The following is a 16,410-nucleotide window of genomic DNA, read 5'->3' as shown; positions in this document are numbered from 1 at the left end:
TTGGGGGATTTGAATAATTTAAGGGAAGTTCTGTATTTGGCATTATGTTTGTATATCAAGTCTTGAGGGATTAAATACAGCTGAGGACTAGCAGAGAATTCATATGCGGATACACAAAGATATGCTATATACCAGCGCAACTAGGACCAGAATATTGATCCATTTGTGTTAACATTTCTAATCATTTATATCGCATTTGTAGTCTGAGCAAGAACATCCATATATATATATGTGTGTGTATGTATATATATGTAGATGAAACTTCCATTGTAAACTTCTAGATTTTCTTGAGACCCCCAAAATGTCAAAATGACCTAAAAATGCTCTTTCAAATAAGATAGAAAATATTTGACTTGGGGACTGTGTATGTGTGTGCTTAAGGCATTTTTGTATGTTTCTTTTTGTTAAAGACATAATAAAAATTTATTGTGAAAGTCACTACCGCGAAGGATGTAACAATCTAATATGCAATTTCTGCCTCACGGTATGATTTGGTTCAGCGTCTGAGAGAAAAGACCAACTACCTTTGGAATTCTCTGCCCATTCTCCTCCCCACCTAGTGGTGACAGGTGCACCAAGGCCATGCACTCAGCCTTTCCTTTTAGTGTTTCCAGAGATAAATCGTCTAAACTCCCCATTAAACACTGTGAATAGCAAGAATAGTTTCTTCTAGTCTAACCATTAAAACCACCTAGTCAAGTGGACACCAGACCCTACACACTTGGTTTAGGTTTAACAAGTAGTCCATGCACAGATCGCATCTGAGGAAGAGATTTAATGAGTCTTTGAACTTGGTGACTTGTCTATAGGTTTCTTTCAATCCAATTAGGAAAACTGTCTAATAGATGTGTTCCGACTTAGGATAAATCACAGTTTTACATTAATTATCTACAATGCTATCTGTTAACATCTCACTCTTAGGAAGAAACTGTTGGGGGAAGCGGGGATCTTGTTTTTACACAAAAAGTATTAAAAAAAAAATGATTTGGGTGACCAAGCATTTTAGAATATGTACCTAAAAAGGTATAAGGAATATTCCAGAAGATGTCTGGGGACTCTGTACAGAAGTGGTATTTGTGTTCAAGGACAACTGCTTATTTGGAACTGAGTGAAAAGCTCTGGCTGACAAGGAAGGGCAGGGGTGCTAAAAAATGAAGGGAGGTGAACTAACATTTGCCAAAGGTCTGTGCTTGATAAGATGCCAGGTAATTTACATCCATGCCTTATTTAATCCTCACAATAATCCTGCCAAGGAGTTATTCATATCCCTGTTTTAAAGATTGGAAAACTGAGGCTCAGAGAGGTTAGTGAGCTTCCTGAACATTATATGGTTCAGTAGTGGATTTGAGATTGGAGTTGGACCCGTCTGATAACAAAGATCATGCTGGTTTCAAGCATTTTCTTGCCATTGGTGCAGCCTCCCTCCATATTTTCTGTTTTTTCTTGATGCATATCAACAATATTTCACCCATTGCCACTGAGTCAATTCTGACTCACAGCAACCCTATAGGACAGAGTAGAACTACCCTATAGGGTTTCCAAGGCTATCATCTTTAAGAAGGCACACTGTCATCTTTCTCCCACAGAGCAACTGGTGGGTTCAAACTACTGACCTTTCAGTCAGCAGCTGAGTGCTTAATCACTGTGCTCCCAGGGTTCCTCCTCAAAAGTATTTAGTGACTGTATTCTCAGGTCAGTAACACTGCCAGGTAAACAGCAGATGTCAGATGTGTGTGTCAATAAAAATAGTCTATTTACTGTATCCTCACAATGGGTGTAAGCTGAAACCTAGTTTCAGAAAAGATTACCCAAATTATGAGGAGGGGGGATGCTCTGCTCTGACCCCACCACACCCCTTGTCCAGCCCTAATTTTCATGACAATCAACCAAAGTAAAAGGTGAAGAGGGTGGCAGTGGATACTGAGGATGATATTGTTATTAAGGTCATCATTTTTACCAGTGACTTCTTACGTTCATCCCTATTTTGAGGCAGATAATTCACCAAATTCATAAATATTTGACTAAACAAACAAGAATGAATCAAATAAGTATTGAGGAAAGGGATCACATATCTAATGCTTCTTATCAATAAACAGCAGTAAAACCTTCTGCATTTTTGTTTATACTTCACTGTCTAAAATGTGGCAATTTTCAGTGTTCTGATGCCTAAGAATTAATATATGTATCCACAGGGGCCTGCTGAGGACGACCTGGCTCTCCATCTGGGAGGCTTATTTAGAAAAAGGAGCCCCTCTCAGTAGCATCTATGTGGTGAAGAGAAATTGAGCCTTTACGATATTTTCTGAGTAGAGTTAGGGGAGATCAAGGGGATCGGGAACAACAGCAGAGAGGTGAATTCTTAAGGGAGTTCAAAAAGGGTAGAGAGCTGTGTGTCTAACCCCTAACAGTTCCCAACAGAAGAGAGAGAGAGAGAACACAAAAAGGAGAAAGGCATAGAGACGCCTGCAACAGGCAGTGCCCCTCAGGAGGGAACAGCGTGGCTTCTGGAGGGGAGGCAGTGGGGAGGGAGTGCCTACTTGATGTTCTTTGATACTTCTGCTATTCCCCCTGCGGATATATTATACTTATTGGAGACTCCGGAGCCATTAGCTTCTCAGAGTATTTACAAATAAAAGATGGGGTGAATAGTGGTGATGGTAGCACAACAAGGCAAATGTAAATAGTCACTGAATTGTATACATAAAAGTGGTTAAAATGGCAAACTCTTTGTTATAATTTTACTATACACATACACACAAAATAGGGGTGAGAAGGAAAAATAAAAAGCAGATCTCTAAACATTTGAGTGCAAAATGCAAGGGCCCTTTAGCTTCATGTTTCCAAAGTTCCAGACGCCCACACTTGTATTATACTTGTAAACACATTAAAAAAAAAAAAAAAAAAGTATGTTCCATATGGTGATCTAACAGCTGTGCTGCCCAATACGATAGTCACTAACCACATGTGGATATTTAAGTTTAAGCCACTTGAAATTAAATAAAACTTATGATTCAGATCCTAAGTCAAACTAGCCACATTTCAAGTGTTGAATAGCCACCTGGAGCTAATGGCTACTGTACTAGACAGTGTAGAAACGGAACGTTTAAATCAACGCAGAGAATTCTATTGAATAGCACTAATCTAGGCAGCACAGAAATGCCAGGCCAAACTTTCAGTTACCTCAGAGACCACTAGCCTTCCTGAACACAAACTCTTTTTCTCTCCGCTAGGGTTGGAACATGGTTTCTTCCTTATACCTACTGTACCTATTGTGAACCATGCAATGTGGACCCAACAGAGTCTGAGGCCTATGGCTGTTATCTGACGGGCCAGAGTCCAAGCAAAACATGTGTCTGGCCTGCCTGGAGCTGGGTTTGCCCCCCTCCGTTCTGCCTCACACTATGACTCATCACCCACTGATGGTAGGCAGAATGGCCTCCAAAGATATCCACATCCTAATTCCTAAAACCTGTGAATAGGTTAGTGTCCTGGCAAAAGCACCTTCACAGATGTAATGAAGCTTACAGACCTTAACTGAGGGAGATTAACCTGGATTATCTAGGTGTGCCCAAACTAATTGCATAAGCCTTTAAAAGCAGAGAACTTCCTCAAACTGGAGGCAGAAGAGATGTGGCACAAAAGCAAGTCAGAGAGATCTGGAGCACGAGGACACCTCTACTGCTGTTGCTCACTTGAAAGAGAAAGAGGCAGCATGACAAGGAATGCAGACGGCCTGAAGCAGCTGAGGAAGCCTCCTAGTGGACACCAGGAAGGAAACGAGAGGCAGTCTTAGAGCCACAAGGACTGGATTCTGTCAACAATTTGCATAGCCTGAAGGCAGATTTTCCCCAGAGCCTCCAGATAAGTGCCCAGCCCTACCTACCCAGACCAGAGAACCCAGCTGAGCTCATCCAGACTTCTAACCTACACAACTGTGAGATAATAAATTTTCCTTGCTTTAAGCTGCTAAGTCTGTAGTGATTTGTTACAGCAATAACAGAAAACAAAACATACCACTTTACATTTAGGAGAAGCAGAAGGGTTTTAGTTCATCTTTCCAGAATCTGTTTTGAGGAAGAGTTCAAGAAAGCCTAATTCTATTGTCCTCCTTTCAGGGAAACAAGTAGCCCAGATGTTCCCAGAAGCTCTGTGCCACTTCAGAAGCATACATTTTATTCCTTAATAGGTGGAATGGCAGAAGATAGGTATTAGCTGTCCCACAAGCGTGTCCTCCTGGATGAGGAGTACAATACGTAATCTGAAAGGATGAAAAACAATGGCTGTTGCCAACTCCCACAGGTGGCACATACTGCCAGTTAGTAAGGGGAACAAAAAACTTGCGCCCGACAGATAACAAATGGCATGGGGCCTTCCCTTGGCCATCACGAGGGATTACTAATGACGATGAATTCTTTGCTACAAAAAGAAACATGTGGACAAGAAATCTGGCAATAACACACAATGATGGAGGATCAACTCCCCAGGCAGCAGGAGTGGTGGGAAAGGTGACAAGTCTCACTAGCAGAGCTTGTGTGAGTGGCTGGCAGGCCTGTCACCTCTGCACTTAGATGGCCACAAACCCAGCCTTTAGTCTAATGGTGCATTACATAGCAGTGGTGTAGGAGCAGCCGAGTCCACGATGCAGGTGGTCGGTCTGCTGCAAACACTATTTTCCCCAGGAGAGAGGAAGCCACATTTCCACTCTGTCTCAGCACTCCTGCTGCCTAAATTCTGAAGCAGGAATGACCTCAGTTTCCAGAAGAGATCTCCCTACCCAGTGCTGCTGTTGTTTTTGTTAGGTGACGTAGGGATGGTTGCGACTCATAGAGACCCTACGTATAACAGAATGAAACTTTGCTTAGTCCTGTGCCATCCACACAACCACATCCTCACGGTGCTGTAGTGGGAACAAAATAAAATCATATATGGATAAACCCACATGAATATAAGGGCTTTTAAATCAATAGTATGAGGCACTGGTGGTTCAGTGGCAGAATTCTCATCTTTCATGCAGGAGACCTGGGTTCAATTTCTGGTCAGTGCACCTCACATGTAGCCACCACTTGTCTATCGGTAGAGGTTTGAGTATCACTATGATGCTAAACAGGTTTCAGTGGAAAGTCTAGACTAAGACGGACTAGGAAGGAAAGCCTGGCCATCTACTTCCAAAAACCAGCCAATGAAAATCCTGTGGGTCACAATGGTCCAGTCCACACCTGATCATGGAAATAGTGCAGGAGCAGGCAGTGTTTCATTCTGTTGAGTGTGGGGTTGCCACGAATGAGTGGCTGACTGATGACAGCTAACAACAACAGCAACCAATTAATAGTATTTCTTTCATAACACTCACTGTGGGGCACACATTATGCATTACAATTTTCAATAGCATTTGAATTCAGCATTTTCTTTTAATCTATAAAAAAAAAAAAAAGAGAGATAATAAAATCTGCCCTGACTACTTCAAAAGATTGCTGTAAGGATGTGGGGATGTGACAATATATATGAAAGCATATTTTGTATTGCTGTTCACTTATTAATTACCACTCCACACCCATCACAATCACTGGTGATCATTTACGGAGCAATGAGTATATGTCAGGCCTTTGACCACGCACACTGCATGTCATCAAATTGATGCTGCTGCTACTAGTAATCAGGGTTGGGCCCTCGCAATATGTCAGTTTCTCTTGGATAGCTTTCTCTTTGTCCTCCTGATAGCTGCCACAACTGGTGTCTTTGGACAGACCTTTATTTTGTCTTCTTTGAGGAACTCTAAAACTCCCAGCAGGGCTTGGAAAGCATCTTCTATTTTAGGTCCTCTTTTTCCGTTTATAGAAACCCTGGTGGTGTAGTGCTTAAGTGCTACGGTTGCAAATCAAAGGGTTGGCAGTTCAAATCTGCCAGTTGCTCCTTAGAAACTCTATGGGGGCACTTCTACTCTGTACTGTAGGGCTGCTATGAGTCGGAATTGACTTGATGGCAACGGGTTTTTCCTTTTAAGAATCCAACCTGTGATTTCCTACAACTGCTCTGTTAGATGGCAAGGGGACTTAGTAGGTTTGATAAACATCACACCCACATACTACTTTTCAGTAACTGAACTAAGGTTCATTTTTATTAAAACAAATGTCCCCAGAAATTACTCTGAACCTACAACTGTCAAGCAGACAGGTGAGCTTCTAGGGCTTCCAAAAAATACCGCATGTGGGTGTCCAAGGTCAGGGGCAAGAGACCTGATTGAATCTAACGCTCATGTGTTGAAAACTACATGCTCAAGGAAGCAGGATGTGGTGAGGAGCTACACGCCACAGAGCCTCTAATGCTGGATTCAAATTCGCAGAGCTGGGCAGTCAACAACTGTGGCTCACCCTTTGGATTCAGAGGCTGAGATTCCAAAATGTCATCTTTAGTGTGAGTCTGTCACCCCCACTTGCCAAGCTCACCTCTAAAAAAGTGATGTAAAAAAAAAAAACTTTGAAAATATTGTGAGAAAAAATTTCCAGGCACTAAATGAAGTGAAACTGTTACTCTGAAGTAAATAGATTTATAACAAAAAGGATCAACACTGAAAAAAAGTGGAAGTGGAGAAAGATGATTTAAAGAACTGGCTCAACTCAACTGCCTCTCCTAGTGTCAGTGTTCTTACATCCCTCTCGTATTGCCAAATAACTGGCAAAGAAATGAAAGCTCTACCTCACTTTCTCATACAACATTATTTTTTAAAATTTTAGCTCAACTTAGAACAATAAGGCAGAGTGGAAAACAGGACCTTTGGTCTTCTTGAAAAGGAACTGATTTAAATCTTAATGGAACACTACAGATATGATAACAAGAAAAATACAGTAAAAAAATACAGTAAAGAACTACCTGTTTTTGTTAGGTGTCGTCCAGTCAGTTCCAACTCATAGCAACCCTATGTACAACGGTACGATACACTGCCCTGTCCTGTGCCATCCTCATGATGGTAGTTATGCTTGAGCCCATTGTTGCAGCCACTGTGGCAATCCATGTCGTTGAAGGTCTTCCTCTTTTTTGCTGACCCTTACCTTATCAAGCATGACGTCCTTCTTCATGAACTAGTGCCTACTAATAACATATATAAAATAGGTGAGGTGAAGTCTCGCCACCCTCCCTTCTAAGTAGCATTATGGCTGCACTTCTTCCAAGACAGATTTGTTCATTCTTCTGGCAGTCCATGGTATATTCAATATTCTTTGCCAACACCATAATTCAAAGGTGTCAATTCTTCTTCAGTCTTCCTTATTCATTGTCCAGCTTTTGCATGCAAATGATGCGACTGAAAACAAAACGGCTTGGGTCAGGCGCACCTGAGTCCTTTAGTGACATCTTTGCTCTTTAACACTTAAAAGAGGTCTTTTGCAGCAGATTTGCCTAATGCAATATGTCATTCGATTTCTTGACTGCCGCTTCCTTGGGCATTGATTGTGAATCCAAGTAAAATGAAATCCTTGACAACTTCAATATTTTCTCCATTTATCATGATGTTGCTTATTGGTCCAGTTATGAGGGTTTTTGTTTTCTTTATGTTGAGGTATAATCCATACTGAAGGCTGTAGTCTTTGATCTTCATCAATAAGTACTTCAAGTGCTTCAACATATATATACAGAATGAAATTTATGTCATTCCTCTATAGTGTTAAACACATTGTTTTATGCACACGTAACACAACTATCTAGTCAAGTCATCCTTAAAATATGTTTGGAAGTTAAACATTGAATTGGATAAAATATTCTAAGGGAAGTTTAAGAACATGAAGTTAGGAAACATTTCAAAATCTCCTACATTAGGGTTGTGACTCTGTTAGGACATTTGAATATCCATAAGCAACTGTTTTCTTCTTCTCCATTTTTTTTGCATTACTGTAAAGGTAGCTTCATAACAATGTCTCTGTATTGATGACACACTGTAAAGTATTAACTACTATAAATTCTTAGGAGAAGTCCAGCTGTATTTAAGTAAGAAAAAGGAATATAAGTAGAACTAGAGGAAGTGGGTGGAGCAGACAGGAGAAGGTTAACCTATACCTAGTCAATTCTGTGGACAGGCTTTGCTTTACCAGCCCCGATCTGACTATACTTTCCAGGGCTGTCTTCTGTGACTCTGATGGCTTATCCTCAGTTCTCTATTTGCTACTTTCAAGCCTCCAAAATTGTTCAGCTGTTAAAAAGTTCCAAAACAAGCAAATGTGTTCCTGGAATCTCATCCTTAACTTTGCTGGAGAGCATATACTATGACCACTTCTCTAGCCAAAATAATAAAAGATCTTTTAAGTGGCTAAAATTCTTGGTTCGTTGCGCATATGTGCCAATGTCAGACAACTATAAATAGAGAGATTTGGAAGAAAAATAAGGAGAGTCTTTATAACTCCAATGAAACAAACTGAAATTTTTAAAGCAGTAAGAAAACAGTGCATGTTTTTATAAAATTAGGATTTGTCTCCTTTTTATCCAAAACCCCCTTTAAGCAGGAAGAACCCATATGGATCATGTACTTCCAGTATAAGAAAATAAAAGGTCTTTCTCTTCTTTATTAATATTATTCTGAATATTAGTATTAATATAATACTATTCTGAATCTTATATTTAAGATTTCTTCCTCATATTATCCTTTTGTATTTGGATATCTGCTGGGTCTTTTGATAGTTCTCCCCCATCACTGCTTTGTTTTCCCAGGATACTAAAAAATCTTTCAAAAGACAAAATCATGACCACGGTTACTTATATAAATGAAGTCAGCTGGAAATTGCATGGGTGTTACCTAGGGCAGACTTGGCGCCGAAATAAATCAAGTCATTCCTTAAAACCATTCAAAGGGCCTTAAGGGTTCCTTTCTCAAGAAAGTCCTATTCTCTGAGGTCAGTTAACACGTCCACTAGCTTTAAGCAGCTGGGTTAATACATACTTTTAAGAGCATTGCTACTTAATTTTGAACAGCCACTTACTTTCTTATTTATCCCACTCAGATTAGCCCATTTAAATTGAATTCAAATTAGTTCTTGTAAATTAGTTCACTTTATTATGAACCTATTACCATTGTACAAGACAGCTTACCAATTGCTTCAGTTCAGTAATTGTTCTGTAGACAGACAAATTATCTAGCTGCAATGGAGAAAGCTAGCACTTGTTTAATAGGGTTCGAATGTAATTATTCCGAACCTAGATCCCGCTCCTGAATGTGCGAGATGTTAAAATGCCAATGGTGGTTGCAAGGTCACAGGTCCATTTGGAGGAAAAGTCAATAATGTAATTAATGTCTCCGAATTCTCAGTTCTTTCTAAATTACATTGGGTTCGAATTGGCTGAAGGCTGTGGGTGTGGCTCTAAGGATTCAATAGTTAACACTGGACTACCAGAAAGTACCATTTTAATATTTTTAGTGATGATTTTATTATTTAGTGTTTTCTGAAATAAACCCTTAAAGCAACAAAAAATAAGACTTAAAAATAGCTTAGTTCTGAACAACTCATGCTTACACATTCAAAATCTCTCCTCAAGCTCAGCATTAATATTTAATAATCTAAGGGTAGGACTGAGTTTATTAAGTGACTTTGATTACTAATGTTAAAAAAAGCATATGTAGGTGGTAAAGATTAAAAAAAATATTAACTACAATTCTGCCAACTGATTAAAAAAGCCTCACATAAAAATGTAATACCTCTTTACTTACTTGAGGTTTTATTTTTTATTAAAAAAAATTTATAAATGCTATGTTCTTAGAAGGTGTCTTTAAGACCTTTCTTATTTTGTGAAAATCATATTCTGGAGAATTCTTATTGCCCTCAAAGTTAAAAGCTCATTTATGGACATCTAGGTGCCTTGGAAGAAAGGCCCAGTTATCTACTCCCACCACAGGGCCTTTGAAACGTGCTCAAACCAAAAACCAACAACTAAACCAGGGTTACTTGCTTACCCTGCTTTCCAACTTTCAATGATTTACTAATAGACCCCTGAAGAACTTGTGAAAGCCAGCTCTTCAGTAATGTAATCAAATTTCAGAACCAGTAACTAAAAACATTTCAACGAACTCAAATCAGAGAATAGAAATTAAACAAATGGAGTGATGTACACTTTCAGTGATGCATGTACCTCGCTTCCTAATAAAGCTGGCGAGGGGGACAGAGATAAACTGACAAAATCTGAAATATCAATTTTATCTAGTTCAAAGTTTGTCACCAACATTATTTAAATTAAGGAGCCACTCAATACATTTAACAAATGGCATTTTCCTGATTCTAAAACTTTTCTTGGAATTCAGTTACACCAAGATGAACCATGATAGATTTTAGAATGTACAACCCTAAAATGATGCCACATCACTCTGGAAACAAAAAACTCACATGGTTTTTGGTGTAGGCCTACATGGTGTAGGCTCAGGCTAACCACGTGTCTGGCACACAGTTACAGTTTCATAATTGCTTAATGGTTACACACATGCATGAATGAATAACATGACACACTTATCAAGACAGTTTTAAAAATTAAAAGAAAAAAAACTAAAAGGGAGAGAAAGATAGCACGCATGAGCGCAATCTATATGAAGACTTACTTATTCCATGCTTGTCTCAGGTTTTTAGAGCTGTACACGGTAAAGCGTTCTGAAATAAAAAAAAGAAATGACAATCTTTGTTTCAAATGTGTATAGTGCAAGCATGTTAAAAAAAAAAAATCAATTTTAAGAAGACATAGTTACATTAGCCATAGTAAGGTCTTTACCTGTAGGATGTATAACCAGCTGTTACAAAGAGTAAAACAGGAAAAACATAATATTTTAAACAAGGAAGCATTGTCTTCTTTTGTCTAGAATGATTTATTTCATAATCTGGTTTTCCAGTAATTATTTCTTAGAATACCAAGTTTTTAATTGAGCTGAGAAAAGAAGCTCAAGTTCCAAACTTCCAAACTCTGAGTAGATTAACAGAAGAAATATTGACACATTCACCAAGTGAGACATGCTGTTTCCTTTATGAAGACATCTACAACCAAATACAGAAATATTAGTTCTGCTTTCCTACATTATATGGTATTTACAGGTGCTTACAACCAAACCACCAATGTCATATAATGTATATTTACTTTAATTGCTTAACAAACTTTATCAGATTTTTTATTTAATTAAAAAAGTAGCCTTTTTTTTTTTTAACAAAACCAAAGCAGCTGCCATTGAGTCAATTCAACTCATGTCAACCCCATGTGTGCGGAGTAAAACTACACTCCACAGATACCTGTTTCCAAGGCCGTGGCCTTTCGGAAGCAGATAGTCAGGACTTTCGCAGATAGTCAGGACTTTCTTCGGAGGGATCTCTGGTAGATTTGAAATGCCAACCTTTCAGCTAGTAGTTGAGCACTTAATGACTTGTGCCACCGAGGGAAAACAGACAAATAATCTTCCCTGTTGCCTCCCGTTTATTACTCCTGATGACATAACAACGGTTTAATGGCTTGGTATGTCTCTTTCCACATGTCTTTATGCTTATAAATACACACTCTATAGTATATATAACCATGTTGTTGTCGTTGTTAGGTGCCGTTGAGTCAGTTTCGACTCATAGTGATCCTATGCGTAACAGAACGAAACACCGCCCGATCCTGAGCCACCCTTACAATCGTTGTTATGCTTGAGCCCACTGTTGCAGCCACTGTGGCAATTCACCTTGTTGAGGGTCTTCCTCTTTTCCACTGACCCTGTACTTTACCAAGCACGATGTCCTTCTCCAGGGACTGATCCCTCCTGACATGTCCAAAGTATGTAAGACGCAGTCTCGCCATCCTTGCTTCTAAGGAGCACTCTGGTTGTACTTCGTCCAAGATGATATATAACCATATATACTATTTAAATTTTTAAAATGTAAATTGTAGAATAAACATTTATCTGAAACTTTTTTGAAGGCATTTAATAATATGTAATGAATAATCCCTCAAATCAAGAAAACAGATGTAGTAACTTTTTAATAATTGTATAACATTCCACTGAGTAGAAACATCATGATTCAACTATTCTCCTACTCATCCACATCTAAGTACTAGTTTCTTCTCCCACACAAGCATCCTTCAGTAAAAATCCTTGTACATTTACGTCTCTCTGCAAGGCTTTTATTTGTGTCAGACAGATTCCCCAATGCAGGACTGCTTGGCAAATGATACGCACATTCACAGTTTAATAGAAGACAACACATTACTTCCCAGTTTTCCACCAGCAATTAAAAGAAAGAATGTCCCTTTCTCCATATGCTTTCCAACACTGGTTGTTATCTGTGTTTTAAATTTTGGCCAAACTGAAGCCTGATAAACCTTACATGGCTTCTTTTCATGTTTCCTGGACATTTGCATTTCCCTCTTCTGTTTCAAATTTTGCTTTTCACAACTGCTACCAATTTTAATAAGGTTGTGGGCCCTTTATCAGTTTATAGGAACTCTTTGTATATGATCTCTCAGGTCATATGTATCTTTTTGCCTTTATCTATGGGGAATTTTTCCTTACAGAATTTTAAATTTTTATTTGGCAAAATCAGTCATTATCTTTTGTGTCTTTTGGCTTTCTTGTCTTGCTTTAAAAAAAAAAAAAAAAACCTGACCCTGAAGTTATACAAACAATATTTTTACATTTTTCTCCTTTTTTTTTTTTTTTAAATATTGCGTGACACAGTTCTAACTTTGTTCAAGGAAGATAGATAATTATGCTAGGATTATATAATACATCATTCTTTCTCCAATAATTTCAAATGCTACACCTTTATCTTATATTAATTTCTAAAATATCCTTGAGTCTGCACTCTTTTTTCTTTTTGTTCATCTATTTACGCCAGTGTCATCTTGTTTTAATTAGAGTATCTTCTATTATCGTTTAGGAAACACACTTTTTTATAATTCTTTTTTTTTTTTGAAAAAACTTGAGGCAAGTTTTGAATATTGCTTTATTCATTCATTCCACAAATGCTTATGTGTACCTAAGGATTGCTCTCATGCTGAGAAAACCGACATGAAGAAAACAGAAAAAGTTCCTCCCTCACGGAAGTGGGTGAAAACAGACAATAAAAACATAAACACAACCCCTACCACGACCAGCGACAACAAAACGAACAAGATAATTCTGGAAAGTGGTAAGTGCTCTAACAAAATAAAACAAGCAGATACGATATGGAGTGACCAGTGTGAGAAGGACACTTTAGGCTGGGTGATGAGGGAAGGACAGTTTAAAAGAAAACGAGTTCCCATTGGAAGTCTGCTTAATACATCTGTTTACAGGCAGTCTACACGTTACAAATGAGATCCGTTACTGCGTCTTTAAGTCTTTATATTGAATTTGTAGGTAAGTCGGAACAGGGCCATAGAGTTCTTACGGAGCCTTACTTCAGTGCAAGAAGAGGCTGGAAGCCTTTCCAATGATTTAAAAGCTACACATGCAGCACGTGAAGGTGATTGTGATGAAGAATTTGTTTCGAGTAGAGGTTGGTTTAATCATTTCAAAGTGAGGGCAAATTGACATAACATTAAAGGGCAAGTATGATTTGTCTGTAAGTCAGACTTTCATAAACCAGGGACTGCCTGTGTTTTAAAAGGATGACACAAAATCTCTGCACACAGGAACCTGGTGTGTCTCTTCATTTACGCAGTAAAATTAAATGGTTTCTTATTCATATTTATCTCCTTTCTTTTTAATACTTTAAAAGTTAATGACTTAATTTTACTTAATATTGGTTGGAGTCTTTTGTCAATGTTGTCTGCTTTTAATTTTAAGTTTTTACAGGGGAGTACCAAAATGATTTTTATTGTTTCAGTATGGTATCATGTATAATATTATCATTTGATAAGAAGAACAAATAGAAAAAAGCTGAAAAGATTCAGCTTCCTATCTTTAAAGACAGAGTTTATTCAACGGAAATGACTGAGAATACTATGCCCTGATTCACTCACTTATTTAACTACCATTTATTCAGGAAACTCCTGTGTGCCAGGTAAATTTCTCAGTGCTGAAGATACAGGAGGAAACCAAACAAAAAACCTTCCTGTCTACCAAAAACTGAACTCAAACCTAGTGCCATTGAGTCAATTTCGACTCATAGAGACCCTGTAGGACAGAGTAGAACTGCCCCATAGAGTTTCCCAGGAGCACCTGGTGGGTTCCAAAGGCCAACCTTTTGGGTAGCAGCTGTAGCACTTAACCACTACCCCACCAGAGTTTCCTTCCTGTCTACAGGGAGGTCCTATTCCAGTAGGAAGTGTGCCAGGAGGCAGGGTGGCTGGAGCTGACAGGGCCCTAACAGAGCGCATGCAGGGTGAGATAGAGACCGCAGATCAGGGCAGGGAAAGACTTTGTGGCCATTAAGATATGATCAAGCCTCTTTTTTTAAAGGTTGACTCTGGCTTTTGTTTGGAACACAGACCAAAGGAGGAAAGTTTGGAAGAAGGGAGGTGAATTAAAGGTGTTGGTGACAGTTCAGGAAATAGACAATATGAACTGGGTTATGGTAACAGAGTAAATGCAGTGAGAAGAGGTGAGAATCTGAAAATATTTTAAAGGTTACAGACAATAAGATCTATTGATGAATTGGACTTAGGGTATGATGGAAACAGGAATCACAGGTGACTAGTAGAGTACCTGTTGTTGTCGTGTATTATTGAGTTGATTCTGACTCATTGTGGCCATATATGACACCAAGTATAACTCCCCCATAGGATTTCCCAGGCTGTAATCTTTACAGGAACAGATTGTTAGGTCTTTTCTTCCTCAGAGCCTCTGGTGAACATAAACGCCAAACTTTTGGTTAGCAGCCGAGCGCCTAACCATTGTGCCACCCAGGCTCCTAGTAGAGTACTTACTTATCTCCAATTCCCAGGTTTCAAAGACCTGGAATTTATACACAAGTCAAATATTAGCCTGAGAACAAATTAATCATTCGTGATAATTCAGAAGGTATTTAAAGTTTGCATAGAGTTTCAAGGTCATCAGTTCAAGCAGGGATAAATGTCAAAATATTTACAAACCTGTAATGCATGGGCAAAAGAGTCCTGGTAGTACAGTGGTTAAAGCACTCAGCTCATAACCAAAAGATCAGTGGTTCGAAACCACCAGCCACTCCAAGGGAGAAAGATGTGGCTGTCTGCTTTCATAAGGATTACAACCTCGGAAACCCTACAGGGCAGTTGTACCCTGTCCTTACAGGGTCACTATGAGTTGGAATCGACTCAATGGCAATGGGTTTTTTTGGTTAAGGAATGGGCTTTGACCAATCAGAATAGAAACTAGCCATTATGCCCGCATGCACTAGCTGAAGATCAGCCCAGGTTAAAAACACCCATTGTTCTGTAGTTACAGGCAAAAGCACTCACGAAGAGTGATGTATTTATTTGTCTCAAAAGAATGTCTAATTTCTGAGTGTATTCTCTGCTAGACTGCATTATATAAGATAAAACATAGATCAGACAGTTGGTGTAGAATGGACAAGTAAAGGCATATTCTAGGTTTGAAGATTCACTGACAAGGAAAGAAAAAATGGAAAGAATAGTTCTCTTTACAAGTTTTTTAATTGTTATTATCTAAAGTCTGGAATCAAAACAGCAAGAGAAAAATTAACTACATCAAATATCTTTGTAAAACAAATTTGATTTCTTTAACTTTGTACTCCCCACAAAGCAATTTTAATAATTTGCTATGATTTTGGGAGGAACAAGAATTTTATTACAGATAACAAAATTAATGCAATCTTGGCATTTGTTGTTAGGTGACACTGAGTCAGTTCCAACTCATACAGACCCTATGTACAACAGAATGAAACTCTGCGCTGTCCTGTGCCACCCTCATAATCATTACTATGTTTGAACCCAGACACTGTGTCAGTCCATCTCATTGAGGGTCTTCCTCTTTTTCACTGACCCTCTACTTTTCCAAGCATGATATCCTTCTCCAGGGACTGGTCCCTCTTGATAAGATATCCAAAGTATGTAAGACAGAGTCTTGCCATCCTCGCTTCTAAGACGAATTCTGGCTCTACTTCTTCTAAGACAGATTTGTTTGTTCTTCTGACACTCATGGTATACTCAATATTCTTTGCCAACACCATAATTCAAAGGCATCAATTCTTCTTTGGTTTTCCTTATTCACTGTTCTGCTTTTGCATGTATATAAAGTGATTGAAAAAACCATGGCTTGGGTAAGGTGCAGCTTAGTCCTCAAAGTGACATGTTTGCTTTTTAATACTTTAAAGGGGTCTTTTGAAGTAGATTTACCCAATGCAACATGTTGTTTGATTTCTTGACTGTTGGTTCTATGGGCATTGACTCCGGATCCAAGTAAAACGAAATCCTTGAAAACTTCAATATTTTCTCCATTTATCACAATGTTGCTTATTGGTTCAGTTGTGAGAATTTTTGTTTTCTTTATGTTGAGGTATA

At 38.6% G+C, this 16,410-nt stretch overlaps 1 protein-coding gene across 2 annotated transcripts in view; it reads right to left on the bottom strand.

Annotated features, from left to right (window-relative positions):
• CDK14 (cyclin dependent kinase 14) overlaps positions 1 to 16,410 on the bottom strand; it is a 693,252-nt gene that overhangs the window by 144,751 nt on the left and 532,091 nt on the right. For both annotated transcript variants that reach the window (XM_049893961.1, XM_049893962.1), the window contains one exon: positions 10,568 to 10,616. In XM_049893961.1, the coding sequence (XP_049749918.1) occupies positions 10,568 to 10,616 (49 nt within the window). The remainder of the gene's footprint in view (positions 1 to 10,567; positions 10,617 to 16,410) is intronic.

This window comes from Elephas maximus, chromosome 8 (assembly GCF_024166365.1).
Source record: "Elephas maximus indicus isolate mEleMax1 chromosome 8, mEleMax1 primary haplotype, whole genome shotgun sequence".
NCBI lineage: Eukaryota > Metazoa > Chordata > Mammalia > Proboscidea > Elephantidae > Elephas > Elephas maximus.
Note: the sequence above shows the minus strand (reverse complement) of the source record. Positions and strands in the feature narration are given on the sequence as shown.